Below are 22,799 nucleotides of genomic sequence, written 5' to 3' on the forward strand. Positions count from 1 at the left end.
TATTCTAAGAGGAATTCAGGTTGTGGCGGGCGGGGGGAGTTCAGGAATGTTTCTTGACTTGCACAGTGAGCACAGGTGTTCCCTCAGTGTTACTGGGTGTTACGTTTCACAGAAAAAGACCCAGGGTTGTATACAGAAAATCAATATATAAGAAGATACGGAGATAAACAAAACCAGAACTCCCCCACTGTTTAGCAGGGGCTCAGCCGTGAAAATTTCCCAGTGCATTAGAGCCACTGGCGTTTGGGACCAAAGGTCCTTCCAGAAGGATACGCTGCATCCCAGAGCACACAGCCCTGACCTCCCAACCCTTCCCATGCCTTTAACCAAGACACAGTTCCCCCAAAAGTACAACTTACTGGACCCCGCCTCAAAAGCTTTCACACATTCTCAGTACCAGACAATGGCCCAACTTTTCAACCAAACTTTATCCCCTACCTCTTCCTGAGCCACAGTGAGGAAAGTGGACAGGTCTGCCTTTACAGAGATGGTAACTGTACTGACCACACTGATCTGACAGATGACAGACCGCACACATCCAAGGCCTTTAACCATTATTCCTCTGGGGATGCAATCTCATCCCTTCACAAGATGGTCTGACCTCTCCGGGAGCAGCTGGAGGTCACCGGGTGCTAACCTGGGAAGTGAGTGACCAGCTACACAGAGGACATTGTTTTGGATACTAAGCAAAAGGTGTGGCTCTCTTCTAAACACTATCTTTACGCCCAACTCTTCTGGAGGTTGGGACAACCTCACAATGGCTCTCAGCATGGTTTCGAGCTCCCTGAGAGTTCGGGGATGTGGCCAGGCCTGGCAATCCCTGACTTAAGGCTTGAGAAAGCACTTTTTTTTTTTTTTTTTAAAGATTTTATTTATTTATTTGCCAGGGAGAGACACAGGCGAGAGAGGGAACATAAGCAGGGGAAGTAAGAGAGGGAGAAGCAGGCTTCCCGTGGAGCAGGGAGCCTGATGTGGGGCTCGATCCCAGGACTCTGGGATCATGACCTGAGCCAAAGGCAGTCGCTCAATGACCAAGCTACCCAGGCACCCTGAGAAAGCTTTTTCAAGCTTTTTAAGGAACAGCTCTTAAACTTCACTGAGCATCCCCAGAATGCAGCTTCTCCCCAGAACGTTGCTTAAAATGCTGGTTCCTTAACTGCGGCTCAGGTCATGATCTCAGAGTCATGGGATGGAGCCGCGTCGGGCTCCCCACTCAGCCAGGAGTCTGCTTGGGATTCTCTCCCTCTCCCTCTGCCCCTCCCCCTGCACTCTCTCTCAAATAAATAAATCTTAAAATAATAATAATGAAACAAAATAAAATGCTGGTTCCTGGGTCGGGCTCCCAGAGACGCTGAGTTAGGCAGCCTATGAGGAGCCGGCCTATGGGCCTGCATTGTCAATAAACCTTTCCACATCGGGACATCTGGGTGGTTTAGCTGGTTAAGTGCCTGACTCTTGGTCTGGGCTCAGGTCATGATCTCAAGGTTGTGAGATTGAGCCCCACATCGGGCTCTGTGCTCAGTCCAGGACTCTGCCACAGATTCTCTCTCTCTGCTCCTCTTCCCCTGTGTGTGCACTCTCTCTCTCTCTAATAAATAAATAAAATCTTTAAAACAAAACAAGACCAAAAAAACCTCTCCCATGTGATTTTAGTACAGTCATTTACTGAGGCCACATCTGACAGACTAACTGGGTTCACTAAAACTGAGAGCCCTCCAGCTTTGTGGTCACACCTCAGACATCCCAGCTAAAGCTGCAAAAAGCAGAACCCCGTCAGGTTCAAGCCACCTCCCCCACCTCCGAGCAGAGGGCAATCAGCTAATGGCAGCCCTGTGGTTAATGATAAGATGGTTATCACCTTAGGTGTAGATGTCTTGGCCACAGTGAGTTCAGTTACCAGAGCTCCTCACATGTTAACACCTCCAATAACTGGGTATGGAATATTCTGGAAGCCTTCCAGTAAGGGAGGCAGGGATGACTGGGCTCGCTTGTCTTCTGCCTCTAAAAGCCACAGGCTGGAAGAAATGAGTAAATGTGCCGGGGAACTGGGGTTGTAGATGAGAGCACGTATCCTTGCAATGGAAACACCACAGAGGCCTGGAGAGTCAAGACTCCAGCTTTGCGAGCCATTCCACGTTTTCCCCACTGCCCAAGGCTTTCCCCCTCCCTCCCACTTGTCATGTGGAGAGCTGGAAGACACAGACCTTTAACCCTCTTTACCCTTCAAAGAGTCTGGGCAGCATCCTTGGGGAAACTCTAGGGTACGAGGCCAGACCCTGGCTTATAAAGCAACTGAAACAGGTTTTACTAGAGAGAGAGAGAGAGTGTGTGTGTGTCTGGGTGGTGGGGGGGTGAATTTGAGCTCTTCTAGCCCAAGGGAAGCTCTCCATTTCCTCAAGCCACAAATTTCAAACCGTAGGTCAACGGCCTTGTTGCAAAACCCACTTAGTTACTCATTTAGTTAAGTCTGCAGCAAGCATCTTTACAAGATAAAATAGAACAGAAAATATCTGAATCCTCTCCAAGGACTCTTCAAGGAAAGCTCTGAGTCGGTTTTCTCTCTAAATAAATAAGCAAGCCTGTTTGGTGGGTCATCATGTGAAATGTATGTTGTATCGTAGGTTGCAAAGTCTAAAAGCCACTGACTTGGACCTGACTGGTTCTCCTGGCCCTAAGCCCCTGCCCTGGAACCCATGCGAGCCACTGCAGAGTCACTCTAAGCACAGTGCCACCAAGGAGGCTGGGAGGGGGGGGGCGGGGAGATGGGTGCCCCAGGGGAGCCTGCCTGAATCCCAGACCCTCCACCCCAAGTGACCTCGGGCAACCTGCCGACTCCTTTCTGTTCTAGTCATAAAGACAACCGTTTGCCCAGGCCTTCATTTGTAGGACCGCCGCCACCCCCCCCCCGCCCGCCCCAACGAGACTGGCTGGGCACACACTGCTATTCTGTGCCCTGGGACCCTGGGCCATGGGGCCCCGCAGCCCAGGTTCATAGCATGTGCCCCAACCCCCCCACCCCCGCCCCAGGCAGCTTCCCTGCAAACTCAGATACACAGACTGCAGGTCTGTGGCTCTGCAAGGCAGGATACCAATGCCTATTCCCCGGCCACAGGTGCCACGGCCCCGAGAGATCGACCACCCACGCTCTATACCCAGTGCCGCCACCTCCAGACACGCCGACCATCTCTAGCCCGGGGGACCGGCCAGCCAACAAAGCCAGCTGGGGTTTTTACACAGGAAGGAAGAGCAAGCCGAGGTGGGGGTGGAGGCTGAGGGAGGGAGGAAATACTGCAGTATCAGCACCCAGAGACAGACGAAAGGGGGGCCGGCCCCTCCCCACCTAGCCAGCCACCCAGTTATGACCTTTGTGCTCTGACAAACAGTCTGTCTGGACCCTGACGCCCACCATAGCCGCGGTGGGGGGGGCACTTTAGAGAGGGTGGGGAGAGCTTCAGCACACAGGCCCTCCCTGTACAAAAGCTGAGTGCTTTTCCAGTAGAAGTGCCATGTGGGCCCAGGGTGGGATGGGGGAATATGGGGGTGCACAGAAAAAAGGCAAGTGGGAAGCCTAGACCCTTCCTTCCTTCGTGACAGCTGTCACCCAGGTGGGCCGGGGGACGCGAGGCAGTGGGGGTCCCACAGCAGGCAAGGGAGCATACGTTACTGATCTGGTCCTGGGTTTTCTTGATTCTCTGGAGCTCGGGCGTGTCCGCCACCACGCTGAACCCTTTGCCCTTGTTCTTCTCGAACTCCTCCTTGTAGCGCACCTGGAGGACCAAGTTGGGGAGAAAAATTAGCGTCAAGACAGGGGCAGCAGAGGACTCCTGCCCACGGCCACCTCTGACGGAACAACCAGCCAGGATGGAGACCCTGACCAGAAATTCCCTGCAGTGACGTTCACCGCCCCCGCACCCCGAAGTCAAAGCAGGAGGCTTAGCCAAAAAGTGTTTGACTACTAACAATAACCCATGGAAATGTATTCAGTGCCTTCTGAGTGCCAAGTGCTTTACATGAATTATCACAAGTAAGTCTGCAAGCTCCGTTTTGCAGATAAAGAAACTAAGCCGGAGAGAGGCAAAACCCCCTGCCAAGGTCATACAGCTTGGAAATCAAGTCCAGAATCACCAGGGTGCAAACTCTTGGCTGCCTGACTCCTGACCTCTCCCCGCTAACCTATCTTATGTGAAAGCTATAGGAAGAAGGTACTTTCCAGAGCTCCAAAGGCTGCCCCAGCCCTCACCCTAGCCAGAATATGGCCCGACCCACCAAGAACCCGGAGAAGTCTTGGAAGCGCCCAGCTGAGCAAAGGCTGTGCCAAGTGACAAAGCCGGCACCCGGAAGGGAGGGCGGAGAGACAGCCACTCGGAAGGACTCCATCAATGAGCCTTTGACGGGCCCGGCGGCTTCCTGGAGCCTGCCCGGCCTGCTTCTAAGGTCAATGCCACATGAGTAGATGACATCGGTGGGGGCAGAGACAGGACTTCGGAACAGGGTTCCAAGCTCTGGGAAAGAACCCTACCCTCCAACACTGCCTTCCTCTCCTGAGAAATTCATGGAAACTCAAGTACCAGAGGGACTCGAGTCAGACCTAAGAAAGGACTTCCCGAACGCTAATGGAATTGAAATATGAAAAATATCTCATTCTCCCCAGGGGGTTTTAAAGAATGGAATGGAGGCTAGAAACGCCCATGGGACACAGAACAGTTCCTTGGTTTCCAGAGACTTCACTGTCCGCTCCTGAGCCACCAGCTGTTCCAGCCCCACCAGCTGCCTGGATTGCCTCCGGGTGTGTGTGTGTGTGTGTGTGTGTGTGTGTGTGTGTGCGCGCGCGCGCGCGCACTGTCCTAGAAGCAGGTCAGCCCAGGACACGAGGCCTAGGGCCTCGGGAGTTTCCAGGATAGGATGCCCAGGCAGCTCGCAGGCGTGGAGTCAGGAGTCACCTGGCCACACCGCTGAGCTGCACCCTGACCCAACCCAGGACAACACTCTCGGGTTCATCCGGCCACACCCACGAGTTCCTCGGCACACCGCCCAGGGGTCAGAGGTCCTTGTTCATCCTCTGGAGCCCAGCTTATCCACCTAAGGTGTTCTCGATCCTACAAGGTCTCAGAAGCGCCCCTGTTTATTTATTTATTTTAAACAAGCCCCTTCATTCTAATCCAGACTGCAAGTTAACACAGTAATACATGGACTGACCCACCGCCAAGGGCCCAGAACTGCCCCCAGCATCAACTCTTCCAGAAAGCCCTGGAACAGCGTGGTGACCTTTAGTGCTGAGGGCAGGGAGACTCTTTGGGAAAGGAGCATCAGGGAGAAGGTGGCACTGGAGTCAGAAAAATACAGCTCCTGATGCACAAGCCCCAAATCCAAGGCCTCTGGCCTCGGTTTCCCCATCCATAAAAGAGCTGTAAGAGGAATCAGTTAAAATATGGGGAGGAGGCTTCCCATGCCAAGCATGGGCAAACAGCTAGAGGGAGTTGGTCCTAACCGGTGCTCAGTCTCGCACTTGCCAGGCGGTCTTGGGCAAATGACTTCACCTTTCGAGCCTCCATTTGCAATCTGTAAAATGGGGATAGCACCACCCATTCCAGTCAGTGGCGCCAACTACAGACAGTGGCTTGAACACAGTCAATGAGTCCTGGAGCATCCTGAAGCAAGGCCGGGCTCCACATCTGCTGCTGAGGGCAAGTGTGGAAGTGCTTTGTCAACATTCAAGTGCTGACCACGTGCCAGACCCCCACTCCTTCCTCCACTTCCTGGCCCTGTAAGGGTCAGGTCCCTAATCCAGGGGAATAACTGCCATGGCGACACTACAATGATGTCAGCTAGTTCCCAGGCTCAGGAACTGCCTCTCCCTCCCTGCTGGGGAAGGAGAATGTGTTTCACTCCTGGCACAGGCCACCAGATAGGGCGGAGCTGGGGTGGAAGCAGGATGCAGAAGGGCTGAAGGGAGGTCAGCCCCTCAGGGCTGTGTGTCACTAGGCAAATCCGTCCCCCTCTCTGGACTGAGCTGGGGGGAGGGGGGGACTGTCCAGCTGATCTCTAAAAACCTACCCAGCTCTGGAGTTTGTGATCATGTTTAAGTACCTGCAGATCTCAACTATGAAGATCAAGGTGAGGAAGATTCTCTGTGAGGCCTTTTGGGGCTGGAGTGGGTGGCAAAAGTGAAAGGTAGACATCCAGGGAGTGTAGGGGAGGCCCCTACCCAGAGCCCCTCTCTCAGGGTTCTCTGGTCTCCCAAGCAGGAGTGTTTGCCTTCACCTGGGATGGCTCAGCAGGATGTGGTGGGGGCTGGTCTCTCAGGGAGGAAACCTGCCTAAGGTCATTCAACCCAGTTGTGGGTAGGGACAGGGGGCAACTCTGCTCTGGGGACAGATGACTCTATGTCTGGGAGCTGCCTGGGCCGCCCATTCTGGAAATTCCCCACGCAGGGCCAGGTCTGAGGCCGAGGCTCCTCCCACCCACCCACCAAACAGGGCCCTGGAGGCTCCACTTTCTCTACACGTGTTTATTAATAACTCCCTGGGTCTATCTTGTTCATTATTTATCCCAGCAAAGTAGGTACAAGTAAGTGTTTGTGGCGTGCATGATGGGGGACTTGAATAGACACAAAATATCAAACAGACAGCACAATTTAGAAAGTCACTGTTTTGGGGCACCTGGGTGGCTCAGTGGGTTAAGCCACTGCCTTCGGCTCAGGTCATGATCTCAGGGTCCTGGGATCGAGTCCCACATCGGGCTCTCTGCTTAGCGTGGAGCCTGCTTCCTCCTCTCTCTCTCTCTGCCTGCCTCTCTGCCTACTTGTGATCTCTCTCTGTCAAATAAATAAATAAAATCTTTAAAAAAAAAAAAAGAAAGTCACTGTTTTGCTGACCCAACATAAGAGCAAAGATCATGACTTGAACAAAAAATTTTTTCTCCTAAATAAACCAGTATAAAACAAAACAAAACCAGAAAATTTGGGTGGGGGGGGATACAGTGCCATTTCTTTTTTGGAAAAAAAAGAAAATACAGTGCTTACTGTGTGTCTACTATATGCCAGGCCCACATACTGTGTAACTTACCTCCTTCTAACAGAAAAGAAACCAGCTTGAAAATTAAGACACAGATGGGGAGGAGAGCGAATGAAGAAGATCAGTTGGAAGCAATCTTCAAAAGGTCAGTGTCTACTCCCCAGCTTCACTGAGCCCAGGCTCTACTTCCTCCCCTTTCTAAGATAATAGTTAACTAGTGAACACTGATTGAGTACTGACTCTAGCCAGGAACTGCTCTAAATGCTTACTCCACACTAAAATCCTCTATATCCTAATGATGTTCTAGGTCCTTCATAACATCTGCTATATCCTCACAACAACTTTTGGAGAAAGGTAACCCCCATTTTACAGATGAAGGCACTGAGGCTCAGGAAGGTGAAACAGTCCCCCCCCCCCCCAAGGTCACACAGCTAGGGTGGCGGACCCAGGATCTGACCTTTAGCAGGCTCAGGTCAGAGTAACACCAGGTATGCTGGACAGACCACACTGTCCAATGTCTGGGACTGTACAGCGCCACAGGGGGGACGATGGGGGCAAGAAAACAAGAAAGAGAGATTTATTCTCCCTGAATTTCTGCCTGGGTTCTGGGGGCCACATGGATGTTGCCTCTACTCAGCTGGGAGCTGGGGGAGGGAGAGCTGCCTTGGGGAGGGGATGCAGCTGGGGCCCCAGCCTACGCTTCCCTGCCTCAGCCAGGCCTGGGCAGGACCACCCACAGGGTCATTTCTGGTCAGTTCTGTGGTTACCTCCCCCACAGGGGAGGCTCCAGGTGTCCCAGACACCCAAAGTACCACTTTGGGAACCAATCTAGACACAGGAAAACAAATAAAGTTGAACTAGCACTGGCAGCTTCCAGAGACTGAGGAGGGCTGGGACACACGCATACAGGTCAGGAAGGGGCCCTGGAAAGAGCCCAAGTGACACCCTGGTGGGGTGGGGCACGGTAGGCAGAGGAGGCTCCCACTTCCCTTCCCGCCAGCCACAAGCTGCTCTAGCCAGCCCTGCCCCCACAGGAGCCACAGGAACCAGAACCTGTCACCACCCCCGGACAGGCCCACTCAGCTCTTCCAAACCTCAGTGCCATCAGCACAGCCCCCAACCACTAGGCAACTGGGGTTCGCTGTCTCCATTTTACCAGGGAGTTCTGAAAAAAGCTAGGAGAGGAAAGCAGCCAGGCTCAGACCACAGACCCACGCTTGCAAAGAAGCCAGGGCCCCCGCCTCTATCCTTGCTGCCTACCCCAGCTTCCAGGCCCAGGAGCCCAATGCAGGTTAGAGGCCAACGCAGGTTAGAGCCGTGTCCTCAGTGCAGAGCCCTGACTCCCTAACGCCCCCACCCCTCTGCTCAGAGCAGAAGCAAGGTGAGCCCCAGCTTCCTGCCTGCCCCTCTCAAATCTGGCTCTAAGTCTCACAAAGTAAGTCCAAAAGGCTCATGAGAATCACCAGGGCAGTCAAAATGCAGATTCCTGGGCACTGCCCCAAATTGCCAACCAGAGACAGGGGCCTGGAGGCCCAGGAAGCAAGCAGAAGTCCAGACCCTGGGGAGCAGCGAGCAGAGGTGGGGCAGAGAGGGCCTGAAGAGCACACGGGAGCCTGAGCTCCTGCTGCTTCCTCCTACATACCCCACCCCTCAGGGATCTGGTTCCAGGGCCAGAAAGGGCTACAGCCGTGCCTTTGTGGGACGGACAAAAGCTAAGGGAATTAACAGGGTTTGAATTTCTCCTCTTGAGAGTAGGGGTGTGTGTGTGTGTGTGTGTGTGTGTGTGCGCGCGCGCGCGCGCCTCTGCCTGAGTGTGTGCACACACTCTCACACACCTCTGGGAGCTGCACCTTTCCAAACACCTGACAGCCCCTCCCACATCTCTTCTTCCAGGTTCCCCTGTTGGGGCCCCCACCACTTGGGGGTCTGACTGCCCCTCTCAAGCTGTGGAGTGAGTCCAGGTTACCCTAGATGCTGTGGCCTGCACACTCCCCAAAGCCCCCTCCACCTCTGGCCCCAGGGGGTCCCTCTCCAGGATGAGGGGGCGCCTCTCCAGGATGAGGGAGTCCCGGGTGGTCGTCAGCAGCCAGCTAGAGTCTGGCCAAAATCTTCCCTGTGCAGACCCGGTCCAGGCCCCAGGGCTGCCTCAGCCCCTCTTCCTGCCAGCTGGACCACCCGTGCCCTTCTCTGCAGGCAAGGTCTGGTGTCCATACCAGCTCCCCGCCAACTGTGGGTTTCACGCCCGGCAGGGTCAGCATCCGGGCTGGCAGCTGCAAGCTGCCGCCTAGGGAAAAACCAGCTTCCCCTACTTGCTCCCAGCTATTGTGGGACACGCACGAGGCTTACGCCTCACACCTCACCGGGACTGTACATGGTCAATATCACTGTACTTGGGAGTGGAAAAACCAGAGTCCGGATCCTGAAACTTCACTCACTGTGCGTGTCAACAGGCAAAGCCTGCATTCCCCCATCTGATGGTTACCCAGAGTGGGGTCAAGGATAAATGAGGCAAAAAGTAACTATAAGCACTGTACTAAGCTATAATTCTCAGCAGCACCAGGAACTAACGTGTTTATTATCAAGGTAGAGATAAGTTCTCCTGAGGGAGTTGGGTGGAAAACTGGAAAGAACGCAAGTCTCAGGATTCGACAAACCGGCCTTCAAAGTCCGTAGGATCCCTTCCTTCTTCCTTGGAGTGGGGGTGATCCTGCCAAGGTCTCAGGCTCGTGAGAACTAAGGGCACTCAGATGCCCAAGGCATTTGGCACTCAAGACCGGAGCAGTCAACAGTCTTCCCACCCGTGCTGCTACCCCGTATGATCTTAGCAAGTCCTCTCATGTCTCTGGGCTGTTTCCTCATCTGTACCACAGAAACAGCACCTTCCTCCCAGCTGCCAGAGGACACAGGTAAAGCCCTAGAGAGCACAGGGCTGGTTCTCTTTCACAGGACCTCCTGGGACACAGGGACCTAGAGAGGTCCTGTAAACGCCAGAGAGCAGGAAGCCCACTCCAGGGGGATCAGGAGAGATTCTCCCCTGTGGCCCCAGAGGGATCCTCTGCCAGCAACATTTTCCTGGCCCTGGGCACCCTGCCCACTTGGCTAAGTCCCTCAAGGGGTCTTTGTAGAAGCCCCATTCCCTCGAAAGTCCAGGCCAGGTTGGTCCCAGAAGCCCTCCCAGACCTCCAGATAGAATGTCCTGTTCAGGGCTCAGGGCTCTGGATTCTTTGCTTATTCCTCACTGTCCCCTAAATTCAGAGTCTTGCCTGGACAAGAACCCATCTCCCCCCCAACACAGCGGCATGTACCCCACTCCCCACAAAGCACAGGCTCCAAAAATCAGGCCCAAGGAGACAAAGGTAGGACAAGTCCCCAGGGGAGACCCTCTTTGCAGCCTGCCCTCTGAGGGGCTTTGGAGACATGGCCATAAAGGGAGGGCGGACCTCCGATGGCATGAGCCTGGAGAGGTGAGTCCTCTCCTTTGAGGAGGGGTATGAGTGGAAAGGAGGGAGAAGGGAACAGCTTCTTGAAGGAGACGGGCTTCAGAGGCCCCACAAGAAATTTCTGGAGCAGAGAGAGTCAGACACCCATACCTCCCAAACCCACTTCCTCCACTCCTTTGATAAGGTCAGGAAATATGAAGTAACCAGGAGCAGGGGTGGGGGCAGGGAGACATGGCAAATGCCAGGATTTCAGCACCTCGGCCCTGCTGAGTAACCACAGCAGGGAGAAGGAAGCAGCCCTTGCCAAACCCAGGGGTTACAACACCCCACGCTCCCCGCCAGGCCGTAGGGCCTGCCCCGCCCCCTCACCTGACTCTGGAGCTCACTCTGTTGCTTGAGGCGGAGGTTTTCCGGGGTGTCAGCCACCATGGTGAAGGACTGCTTGGGGTAGTGTCTGAGGAACAGAAAGAAAGAGTGAAGGTCACTCTGGGGAAGGGGTAGGAACCTCTGGGCTTCTCACAGGCCTGAGTCTCCTGGAAACTTCCTCTTATCCATGGGCAGCCCCTGCCCTGTTCAGCAACAGGACCACGATGTGTACCAGCCTTGGCTGAGGGGGGGCAAGCATGTCTCAGACTTGGCCGGGGCCGAACCAGGAAAACATATCAGACCTGAGGGGCTGGCTGGCCATGGAGAGCTGTCCTGAGCCAATGGAAGGCCCTGGGGACAGTGTCTGAGGGTTTCAGATGGCCCTTGTTTGGAGAGAATCCATGTCTTAGAATCTAGCATCCAGCGGGGTTGAGAGGCCTGGGCTGCCCAGGACAGCCCCACCAGCCGGCAGCCAGAACAAAGCATCCAGCTAAAGGTAGAAATGGAGACCAACCAAGCAGAGGAAGGGCAGGAGGGATGTGGAGACAGAAGTAAAGGAGAAAGGAAATGAAACAGACCGAGCAAAGGGGAAAAAGAGAGAGACAAGCCAAGAAACAGACTCTTAACTCCAGAGAACAAACTTATGGCTAGCTAACCAGGGGGCAGGTGGTTGGGAGATGGGTGAAAAACATGATGGGGACTAAAGAGTGCCCTTGTGATGAGCACTGGGTGATTAAAATAAAAACTTAGCGGCGCCTGGATGGCTCAGTCGGTTAAGCCTCTGCCTTCAGCTCAGGTCATGATCTCAGGGTCCTGGGATCAAACCCTACCCACATCGTGCTCTCTGCTCAGTGGGGAGCCTGCTTTCCCCTCTCTCTGCCTGCCTCTCTGCCTACTTGTGATCTCTCTCAAATAAATAAATAACACCTTTAAAAAAATAAATAAAATAAAATAAAAACTTAAAAAAAAAATAGTAGTAAAAGGGAATGGGACATGCATATCCGGGGGGCAGAGGGGATGTGGGGGAGCTTCCTGGAGGAGGTGGTAAGAGAGAAAAAGCACACAGTCCAGAGTGGTATTATGAAGGGCTAACGTGGTCTTACTTAACTGGAAGGTAGGTGAGACATTGGTTTGACATCAGAAAATTAGCCTGAGGCCCTCAAGTGACAGGTAACGCTCTAACAATGGTTGATCTGTGCCCAGTGTCTCAGTTCATCAAATCCCCACAAATGCCCTTTTTTCCTGCTTTGACAGAAGGGAGAACTGAGGTTCAGACAAGTTAAACAATGTGGCCAAAGCACGGGGCCAGTAAGTCATGGCGTCTAAATTTGTACCCCATGTCCCCAGGGACCAGCATCCTGAACCAAACCCTCCCGATCCCAGACACAGGGCAGAGCAGGAGCCTGTGCCCCAGAAAGAGGACTGGCTTGGAGGTAACAGGAGCTAGGGCAGCCCTTAGAGGGAAACCCACAGTGACCTCCAGGATCAGGCAGGTCGTGTCCCCTCAATTCCCAGAAGAGGAAACAGTGTTGTGATGCAAGGCACTTAGCACTTAGCTGATTTCATAATTCATTTATTTATCACTGGTTTCTTGTCTTCTCTCTACTTCTCCATGATGTGAGGGGTTCTGGTCTCTTTTGTCCACAGATTTATCCCAAACTCCTTCAAACAGAACCTGGTGTTAACAAACGTGTGTTGGATAAATGATTTTCCACCAGGCACTAAAGCTGGGTCAAGACTAGAACTCAAGTCTCTCATGTCCCCCTTGGTCATGCCAAAGGTCCCCAGCAAACCAGCTAGAGGAACGGCAGCCCTGAGTCACTGCTCTGTGGGAATGTGCTGGAATGGGAAACGGCTGCGGGTCCACATGGGCTCCAGATACCTCAAGGGTTGGCTAGCGGCTTCTCTGAGCAGGAGCTGAGGTCTGGCCATTTGCAGCCCTGGGTGACGGACACCTCACCACAACCGTGACCACCTGCAGATCGCTGCGTCACAGACTGTCCTCAGGTAAGCAATGGAGCACCTCCTTCCAGGTAAGTTCAACCCTGGCTGGTCTGGCCGACAGGCCCTAGAGGTGGCCTCCTACTGTGTGCTCACCAAAGCTGGAAGATTCCTGGGGGAAGAGGGGAGGCGCCCTGAGCAAGAGCTACCTGTGAACTCATGACTTCCCCGAGCCACCACTTGTGAAGGGCAGGACTGGGGTTTGCAGAACTAAACCAAGGTCAGTGGTGGGGGGGGTGACTAGAATGGACACAGAGCTGGGCTCTGGCCCTGCCGCGGACTCGCTGGGTGAGTTCAGCATTCCTTTTTCTTCCTCGGCTAGTTTCACTGTCCAGGACCCAGGTGCTCCCAGCTGTGCCCCTCCCCCAGCCTCCACTGCTCCACCTGGGTCCTGCCTCCCAGTTAGGCTGAGCCCTCTGCTCCTCCAGCAGCGAGGGAGGGAGAGGACAGAAAAGTAAACACAGGTGCCTACAGCTGGCGGGGCTAAGGCTACCGCAGGAAAGCTCGGCCACCCACAGCACAAGTGCTCCCTTCAAAATTCCTCCGCAGTTCCAGAAAAAGGGAGGGCCCACTGGGAGTCTGTTTCTGGAGATTAGAAAGAGACCGGCAGGAGGGATCCAAGTTCGGATCTCTAGCAGAACTGGCTGGCCCTGATGGCCTAGGAGGGAAGCCTCGAGACAGGACCCTCCCACCACATCGGGGCCCTTTAGAAGGTGGAAGGTGTCCGCAGGTACTGCAGGTGTCACGGGGTAGGGAGTGTGGAGAGGAGAGCATCACTGGCAGAGAAGAGAGGTGGGCTCCTAAAGCAGGGGGACCAAGGGGAAGACCTCCCGGGCAGCTCTGGTCAGTTTCCAGATGATGTCACTCAGCTCTGGGTGGGGAAGGGTGGCGGGCAGCAAACACACGTGCTCCCAAGCCAGTCTACACACCTGGGCTTTCCCATCTGCCTGAATGTCCAAGGTTAACATGGAGTGCCAGTTCTGGTGGCCCAAGGACAGCCCGACACAGGCGGATGACATGCCCCCCCCCCAATCTGCAGTTATGAGGTTCCTTTGTTCCTCACACCCACAGAATACAGAGACGGGCCCTTCGCAGTGGCACATGTCTCTGAGATACAGGGGCCAGTGGGTCTCTTGTCTCTGACGCTGCACCAGAGCAGTATCAGGACAGTCTCCCACCCCTGCAACATGCAGCAAGGGCCTCTGGATGGGACAGTCAGGTGTTTAACCTTCACTTTGGAACCACCATGACCCCCAGATCTCAGCCCCCCACAGCCAACCCCATCAGAAGGGAAGGGGAGACCAGCCTAGATGCTCACGCAGCTTAATCTGGAGGGAAGGTAGGGGGAAAGATGGGGAAGATTTTAATCCTGCATCAGATTAAATAGATTAAAGAGGAGCTCCAGAACCTCTAATCTCTTAGCCCACCGCCTCCTGGACCCCAACCCTGGATCAGAGGAGGGCAGGCAGATATTTCCTCCTCCTGCTGGGTCAAACCTGTCCCCTCCCCACAGCCCTGGGCCCCTGACGAGACAACCCTGCCTTTCCCTTCCCCTGCTCACTGCGCTTCAGGTTCCCATGGCAACCCCATCCTCAGCTCCAGGCAGGAGAGCGGAGCAGAAGCAGACAGAGAGAGGCTGTGGGGGTGGGGGGTAGAGGCGCAGGCGCGAGGGTGGCTGAGGACACCCAGGAGGGCAACACCAGGAGGCTGCAAACTCAGGATCCTCGCAGACAGTGTCAGTGAGGAAGACAGGTGCCACGAGTGTGTTTTGGGGTGGGGGTGAGGATGCACAAATGTGGATGCTGTGCCCTTCCCCCACCCACACAACTGCCTTCCAAGAAGCCTGCAACTGATCTGACCTGCTTCCAGAGATAATTGCTGGAAATTCTACCTTATCCATCCCTCTCTCAGGGATTCCCATCTTCTCAGGTTGGAGCTCTTCCCACCCATCACCCGCAGATCCCAGTCGGGATGAACAGATGTGCGTGGAAGCCAGTGCAGGGCGCTGAGGCCACTGAGGTCATGAGGGGTTACCACCTCAGCTAGTGACCCTGCTGGGACCCCAGCCCCACCAACAGCCCGGGGCCAGGGTGGGAAGAACTGGGTGTTCCAACCCTACCTGGAGCTCGGCACAGAGCGCAGCTGTTCTTTGTCCCTTCTGTGGGCCAGGCTGCACCCAGCCCCTTGTTTCTTTCTCCCAGCAGTGGGCCCTCAGTTATGTCCCTCCCCACTTCTGACAACTGCCATCAGCTGCTCTGGGGAGGAGAAGTGCATGGAGACAGCCCAAGTCCACTAGGAGGGGAAGCTTTGGGGGTAGAGCGGGAGACCACGGAAAGGGATCTAGCAGCTATGAGGGCAAGGACAGGGAACAGCAGGCCAATCAGGCAGCGGCTGGCAGCAGCGAGGACCTCTAGGAGAATTGACAGGCACACCAAGTGACTTCTTGATAAGACTATGTCCTGTGCCCCGTCTCTCTTGAAATCCGCCACAAGGCTTTGGGCTAGAAAAGGCAGGCATTATCATCGTGCCCATTTAACAGATAAAGAAACTGATGCTCAGTGTCAAGGACAAAGACCTTGCCTAGGGCACTCCCCCTCCCCACAAGGGCCCCAGCCATCTAGGGGGAGGCTGACATCTCTCTCAGATGGACCCTAGACCGCTAGCTCCCAGAGCTCTGGGGAAAGATGCACTTGGCAGGGTGGGTCTTGAGCAAAGTACTTTATCTTTCAAGCCCAACCAGTTCCTAAGCTTGGTCATTATGAGACCCTCTGGGAGTCAGAAGGCTGGTGGACAGTCAGAAGCCACTTACTCAATACTTTTCTAAAGCAGGAGCGCCTGGGTGGCTCAATGGGTTAAGCCTCTGCCTTCAGCTCAGGTCATGATCTCAGGGTCCTTGGATCAAGCCCCGCATCAGAGGGAGCCTGCTTCCCCCACCTCCTCTGCCTGCCTCTGCCTACTTGTGATCTGTCAAATAAATAAATAAAAATCTTTAAAAAAAAAAAAAAAAAAAAAACTTTTCTAAAGCAGGTGTCTCAAGAGGGGAGAGTGACCTGCATGGTTGTGGGAGAAGGGTCCTCTGCCTCTCCTAGGTTTGCCCTAAGGACCTCTGAGTCAGCTTCCTGTTCAGAAGGGCAAGGAAGGCAGGGAGGATGCTGAGAAGTGGTGAGGCTCCCACTATAGACACACTGGTGACAGGGATAGCTTACAGGACACAGCCCTGCTCCGCTCCTGCCCTCAGCCGCATTCCAGAGGCAGAGCCAGAACCAGAATAGACCAGAGATCCTGAAAGCCCGCTCCCCCTTTCTACAAGCAACCTGGCCCCTTCCAGCCTTACACCCCTTCAAAAACCACAGCTTTTTGTTCAGGGAGGAACAAAAATACATCAACAAAAGCAACAAGGAGCCTTTGGTTTTACCAAAAGAAAAAAAAAAAAAAAAAACCAGCCCCTACATCCTGCCTGTGGAAGGAGCTGCTGATTCCCCTGCTGGGAAAACTGCCCATGTTGGGGGGGGGGGGAGCTCCTTTCTAACCCAGTTTCTCACCCGTCCCCCAGGCCTGAGGGGCTGAAATGGTCGGGACAGGAAGCAACAAGGAAGCATTGTTTGACCAGAGGGGGAAAAAAAAAAAAAAGAGCAGCCAGAAAGATCAAGGCCAGACATGAAGAAGAACTTACCAGTCCTCAGGCATGAGAGACTGGATGAAAACTCAAAGCTGGTACCCATCCCTGATGGCAGAGTACATTAAGAGAAATGATTCTGCCAAGGTGGGGAAGGCATGCAAACACTGGGCCTCAGTTTCCTCATCTCTAAAATGGGCGGTTAGGAAACAATCCCTGAGGTCCCTGAAGGCCCCGACCTCTCTGAGTGGTACTGGCCCTTTGAGTCTGCCTTCTCCATTCCAAACACACATCACACACACCCCTCTCACTCCCGCTCCCAGTCAGCGCTGCACCTGCTCCCTGGGACGTCTGATCCCACTGTTCCCAATCAGAGGCAGGAAAAAGGGAAGTAGAAAACTCCAGGCCCTAGTCCCCGATTTACCCACTAATGCCCCCTCCCTAAGTGTAGCTGGGATTCGGGACAGTTTGTTAGAACCGGCAACCCCAGGAGCACAGGCCCACACTCGGACACCGGAGGGAAGGAGCAGGGCGACAGTCCCTTGTTCTCCAGAGTCAGCCATCTCCATCCACCCTCTTCAACCCCTCACCTTACAGCTCAAGGAAACTGACAGAAGGATCTGGAAATCTGCAGTCAGTGAAGAGGTGGGGAAGGTGCTTCTGAGTGTCCTCACTTCCTTCCCCGGCCCATGTCCACTCCCACACTCAACACCCCCCAAAGCTGGTTCCCCTCTCTGCCTGGCGTGTGCGGCCTCCGTGAACTCCTGGCTCCCAAGGAGGAGCACCCCACCCACCCATGACCTCCACATTCCGGGACTATGTGCATGGAGACAAAGGGGCAGGTTTGTGGGTGTGGACACATCAGCCCCCCTTACACAAAACATAGTTTACAAAACAAATAACCGAGGGCATAAATAATCCTTTAATCAAGGGAGCCAGCAGGCTCACCCCACCTACCTAAAAGTTTCGCGAAAGCATTTGAGGGTGGTTCTTGTACCTACAGCCACTGTGCAAAAGCAGAAAGGCACACCTCTCCCTTGCCACAGCAGTGGCTGTGCCTGGGAGCTGTGAACACACACGCCGCCCATTCCATCTGACTCCTTGGCATTTCTCCCCGGCCCCACACCCAAGCATGTGTGTCTGTATACGCATGAGGCACGTGTTTATTAAGGCCCCATCTGTAGGGGCCCCTGACCGCCCAGCAGGCTGGCTGTAAGCTCTCGCCTGAGTTCTCTTTCCTGTCTAACCCTGAAACAAGTCTGGTGCAGGGAGAGAAACAGAAGAGGCCTTTTTGCTGCTCACAGTCACTTTATGGAACATTTTAAAATCTCAGTCTTGAGAAGCCACCAGGGAATGACAGCCAGCCTTCTTCTCTCTTGACCACTCCCCCTGCAAGATTCTGGCTCAGGGACTGGCCCAAAATAGGCACACCATAGAAGCCTCCCTGCACGCCAAAGTCACACCCTCACCCACTGAGGGGGCACGGTCCCACTCCCTGGCCAAGTGCCAGGAGAGATCAGCAGCCCCTCTGGGGAAGACCCAGAGGAGCTGAGAAGGAAGGAAGCCAGGCCCGAGGTCTACAAGGCAAAGCTGGGAGCGGGGTGAGAGCACAGCTACCCCCTGGGAAACCCCAAGATTTAGAAACCTGAATGCCACTGAAGGATGGGGCCAGAGGCAGAAAGGAAACAGGAGGGAATGAGAGGGGATGTCAGCACAGGGCCTGGCCCGTGGCAGGGGCTCGCCCTCTTTGGTCTAGGGGCCAGCATCCCTGAGACATCCCTAAGACACCTGGCATCCATAACAGGGGAGAAACTGAAGGTCAGACAGGTGCAGAGGGTACTTCCTGCAGGCCAGGCCTACTACATTTGGCTTCTCCTGGACTCACCAGATCAGGTGTGTGGGCCAGACCCACTGCTCAGCATATGCCCTCCCAGCTGAAGTGAGAAAGGACTGGGGGAATGAGGGGCCAACCTGCTTCTCAGGCAGGGTGGGGAGGGGGGTGGCAAGAACCTCGGGGAAATAGCACCCAGGAAGAGATTCAACTTCTGCCCCTCCCTGGAGACCCCAACACCTGCAGGAGCCCTCACCCCACTTACTGTGACCTCTCTGGGAGAGGGTAGAACAGCTAAGCTGGGACTCTGGCACTAGGCTGAGAAGATACGGAGAGAACAAGGACAAGCCTCTGATTTCTCTCACCAACTCCCATCGCTCACTGAATTCTAGGCTACTAGAGTCTGAGCCAGAGACATGAGAAAGCATCAATCCCTGCCACCCACGCCAGGCTTGGGGCTCTGCCACACTTCGGCCATGGAGGGGCAGAGGCTCAGCAGATGCCCCCAAAGGAGCCTTGGGGCCCAGAATCCAGCTTCATGTGGTCCAGCTACGAAGGGGTTAAACTGTCCCTGGCCTCTGGCTTCACTGAACCCCACCCCACTCCCCATCGGAGGGAGGAAGTGGCAGAGAATCAGGGCTTGTGTGAGCCCTTAAGAATTCTAAGAATGTCCCATTTCCCTTGGGGGGGTGTGGGGGGAGAGGATCCGTGGAAGCTAATAGAAAAGCAGAGGCAGCTGCAGAAGAGCCAGGACCAGGCTGTGACCCTCCTTCTACCCAGGGGCAACCTTCCCAGTGCCCCAGTCTCACCCAGAAGGGACAGTGTCCAAGCTGCCCAGGGACAAGACACGGTGGGGTTAAGAGGCGACTGGGGTGCTATAAGCAAGAGACAGCCTTTCAAAGGGGTTTCAGCCCCCCAGACCTTTTAGCCAAGTCCCATGGTTCCCCTCCTTAGCGAACTTCAGTTGCGAAGAGCCTCCTGACTGAGAAAAAGCCAGGACTCAAGTCAGATCCTGGCTTTTTCTGAATTTTCACTTTGCCACTACTTAGTGACTTGACCTTCTAAAGCCCTCATCTGCCAAGGGTGCCATGAGGTCACACACACGTGGCAGCCCCCACGCGGAGTTTACACTTGCTACACAGGGGGTCAACTTGAAGGCGGTAAATTTTCTGGAACTGCCCAGGGTGGGAAGAGGGTGTCCCGGATAGAGTCATACCCCACCTCTCCCTACCTCCCTGCAGCAGGACGGGTGGCAGGACCCAGTAGGTCCCAGTGCAGCAGGAACAGAGCCCCAGCCAACTCCGATGGGAAGGACAAGGATTCTATAGCCAGGAGGGAAGAGATCTGCACCTGGGGCCACGGCCCCTGCAGGCTGCCCCCAGTTCTCAGGGGGCGAACATCAGAAAGGGCTACAGCCAGAAGCCCCCAAAGCCTAGGGTGCTGACCTTCTGACAGGGGGCAGGGGAGAGAAAGAAATGAGGGAAGGCAAACACAACAGGGCAGAGCACCATGTCCTCAAGGGCCCCTCTCTCGCAGTAGGGTGCAGTGGAGGGAACACACTTGCCTGGCAGAGAGCAGCATGGTTACTGGGTCTGAACCAGCCTCTCACTGGCCATGTCATTGTGGGCAAGTCCATTCCCTTCCCCAGCCTCAGTTTCCCTCCCTGTAAAACGGGCCTATGAGCTGCCCTTACTTCATCCTGCCCAGGTGAGGACTAAAGGTGATGAGTGCTTATTCCTGCGGTAGTGCTGGGCAATATCCCCGAACAGGAGAGAGGATGGGGGAGGGGGGGGGGGGGCCCAACATGGAGGTGGGGGGGGGGGGGGGGAACTCACGCGTTGCAGTAGGGGGTCTTCTCGTAGCCCTTGTAGTTCTTCATGTTGAGTGTCATCTTGCAGGTCTCGCAGTGGAAGCATGCTTTGTGCCAGAACTGGGGACAGAGGCAGAGGGAGCACAGCTGTGAGACACTGGGACTCAGAGAAGGGGGACTCGGGCCCTAGAAGGAGCACTCCGTCCCAGGGACTGGATCACAGCCTCGGGTCACAGGCTCCGGCAGACATGCTGGGTGAGTGGGGGGGAAAGGCCCCCAGAAGGTTGGTTCCACCTCCCCCAGACCACTTCTGCTGCCCCCACTCCCCCCGCAAGCTGGAGAAGCCTCATTGCTGATGCAAAGTTGCACCAGAGTTGCTAAGAAGCCATCACTGCTGAACTTGAAGGGGCAGCTCCGTGGCCTTGACAAGGTCTAAAGAAGCCAATGGGGGCGGGCCCGGTGGCCATGTCCTGGGCAGGAAGCCTTACTCCCACTCCAGCCCCACCCCCACCACAAGGCTGTTCCTGCTGTCACCTCCCACCTCCTTGGGGCTCCCTGTGACCACAGTGGGGTGAGTGCCCCAAGCTCTGGTCACCACACCCATGCCCTTTCTACCTTCCCTCACCCTTCTCCCAGCCCCAGCCAGGGAACTGGTAGGAGAGGCCCCCACAGGGGCTCGCTCTCCCTGGAGGCACTACAGAGCTCTGCTTGGAGGCTTATGCCACAGTGGGGACATCAAATCAGGGCCCAGGCCTCTAAGCCATTTCCATGTCTGTAGAGTGAGAACAGTAACAATGAGGAGTCAATGAGAAATCACCTATACAGGGGCATCTGGGTGGCTCAGTGGGTTAAGCCTCTGCCTTCAGCTCAGGTCATGATCTCAGGGTCCTGGGATCGAGCCCCACATCGGGCTCCCTGCTTGGCAGGGAGTCTGCATCCCTCCCTCTCTGTCTGCCTCTCTGCCTACTTGTGATCACTCTGTCAAATAAATAAATAAAATGTTAAAAAAAAAAAAGAGATCACCTATAGAGCACTCAGCACAAGCACTCAGCTTGGCCCCTCTGGAACGTTAGGTGCTGGGCACTGTGACAGGTATAAACCCACCCCCAGGGGCTCATCAGCTCCCAGTGGAGGTCTGTGTGTGCTGGGGAGCAGGCAGGGGGTGGGGTGCCTCTACTGGCCCAACCACAGCTACAGCGCATGTGCATGTGCGAATGAAGGGAGCAAACCATGGGGTGGGACAATCGAGGGGAGCAACCGGTGCAACAGAAGTGCCCCCATCCTGAGAAATGTTGATCCTCACTGGCAGGCAATCCCCTGCCAGGGAAATAGAGATCCTGCCCCAGGTAGCCCAGAAAGAGATCAATACCAACCTGGAGTCCAGCTTTCAGGATCCCAGAATCTAGGCTATCTGCTGACCTGGCTGGCCCCTCTCTGCCCCATTTCCTAGTGGTCAGAGGAAGGCACTCCTGACCCCTCAGAGAAGGAGGCCGGAAGCCAGGGAAAGGCCTAGGGGGAGACTTCTGGAGGTGCTCAGCACAGAGCTGACTCTCAGCCCTGTGTCAAGGAAATCCCCCTAGTCAGTGCTCTTCAAAATGTGCTGCCCTGCCAAGGGGTGCTCCTGGGTCACTCTGGAGGAGGGGGCAGAAAAATGGAAGCTGAGAGGCTAGGATACCACCTCCTCAACCCTGGCCCCCCTCAACCGGAGACCGGGGATAATCTGGGGGTAAGAGCCACTTTCCCTATCAAGGAGACTGGCCCAAGGTGGAGGAGTAAATGAAGTGGTAGGAGATCCACTCTTTAGGGAAGAAGGCCAACAGGAAGTCTGGAAGCAAAGGCATGGCTGCTGTCAGATTGGCCTTTACCCCCACCTGGGCCTATCCCAGAGCCCAGCCCTGACTCCTCCCAGTACGAAACCCATACACACACAACCTGGCTGGAAAACGAGACCGGGGTAGTCCCGGCCCCCCATCAGTGCCCCCAAGTGACAGCCCCCCTCTCTCCCCCAGTGCCTGGGAGGTGCTGGCAGAGTGCCCCAGCCCTGTCACCACCCAGTCTGCTGGCCTCTGCCTGCCTAGCGGCACAGGCCCCTTGCCTGGGCCTCCACCTCCCCACCACCCCCTCAGGGGCCTGCCAGGAAAAACATTCTCTGGAATCCGGACCATGACCCACTTTCACACACACACATACGCAGGAATATGCACTGTCCTAGGACTGGGGACCTCCAAAGCTGCCTCCTGACTGACTTGGGGGAGACACAGGGCAAGAAGGAGATGGCCAGGTCCCCGCGGGGGGGGGGGGGGGGGGGGAACCCCCCAGGAAGGGGGGGCAGGGCATACTGGAGAGGCTGGGGGTACAGGACTGCCACAAGAAACCTCCCAGCTGTCTTCTGGAGGAAGGGGAGCCCCCAGGAGGGGAAGGCGCCCATTTCCATAGACGGTTCATCCCCCCTCACCCTCAGAGACCCCATACTCCGTCACTGGAGAAGCAGTGGGGGGCTCAGGAGCGGGATCATGGAAAGGAGGGTGGACTGACGGCCTCCAGCAGCGCTACTGATCTCAGGCTCCCCGTCCACAGAGTGGTCTCACAGAGGTGCGCGACGGGGGCATGTGAGGGACAGGGTGACCCAGATGCAGGCTCCAAGCCCAGCAGGGAGAGCCGCTTCCAGTCATTTCCCTCCTCCCTCTAGGGGAGGACTCCAAGGTTAAAGAAAATCCAGTAG

General features: G+C 55.3%; 1 protein-coding gene across 2 annotated transcripts in view; it reads right to left on the reverse strand.

The window, feature by feature from the left end:
* The window catches only part of LASP1 (LIM and SH3 protein 1), a 35,320-nt gene that overhangs the window by 7,858 nt on the left and 4,663 nt on the right, over positions 1-22,799 (reverse strand). Inside the window, exons 2-4 of one of the 2 annotated variants that reach the window (XM_059379622.1) lie at positions 20,103-20,197; positions 10,823-10,907; positions 3,660-3,767 (exon numbers count right to left, since the gene is read on the reverse strand). In XM_059379622.1, the coding sequence (XP_059235605.1) occupies positions 3,660-3,767; positions 10,823-10,907; positions 20,103-20,197 (288 nt within the window). Of the gene's footprint in view, positions 1-3,659; positions 3,768-10,822; positions 10,908-20,102; positions 20,198-22,799 lie in introns of those variants that run through there. The other variant, XM_059379623.1, reaches the window with a different exon arrangement.

Source organism: Mustela nigripes, chromosome 16, assembly GCF_022355385.1.
Source record: "Mustela nigripes isolate SB6536 chromosome 16, MUSNIG.SB6536, whole genome shotgun sequence".
Taxonomy (NCBI): Eukaryota; Metazoa; Chordata; class Mammalia; order Carnivora; family Mustelidae; genus Mustela; species Mustela nigripes.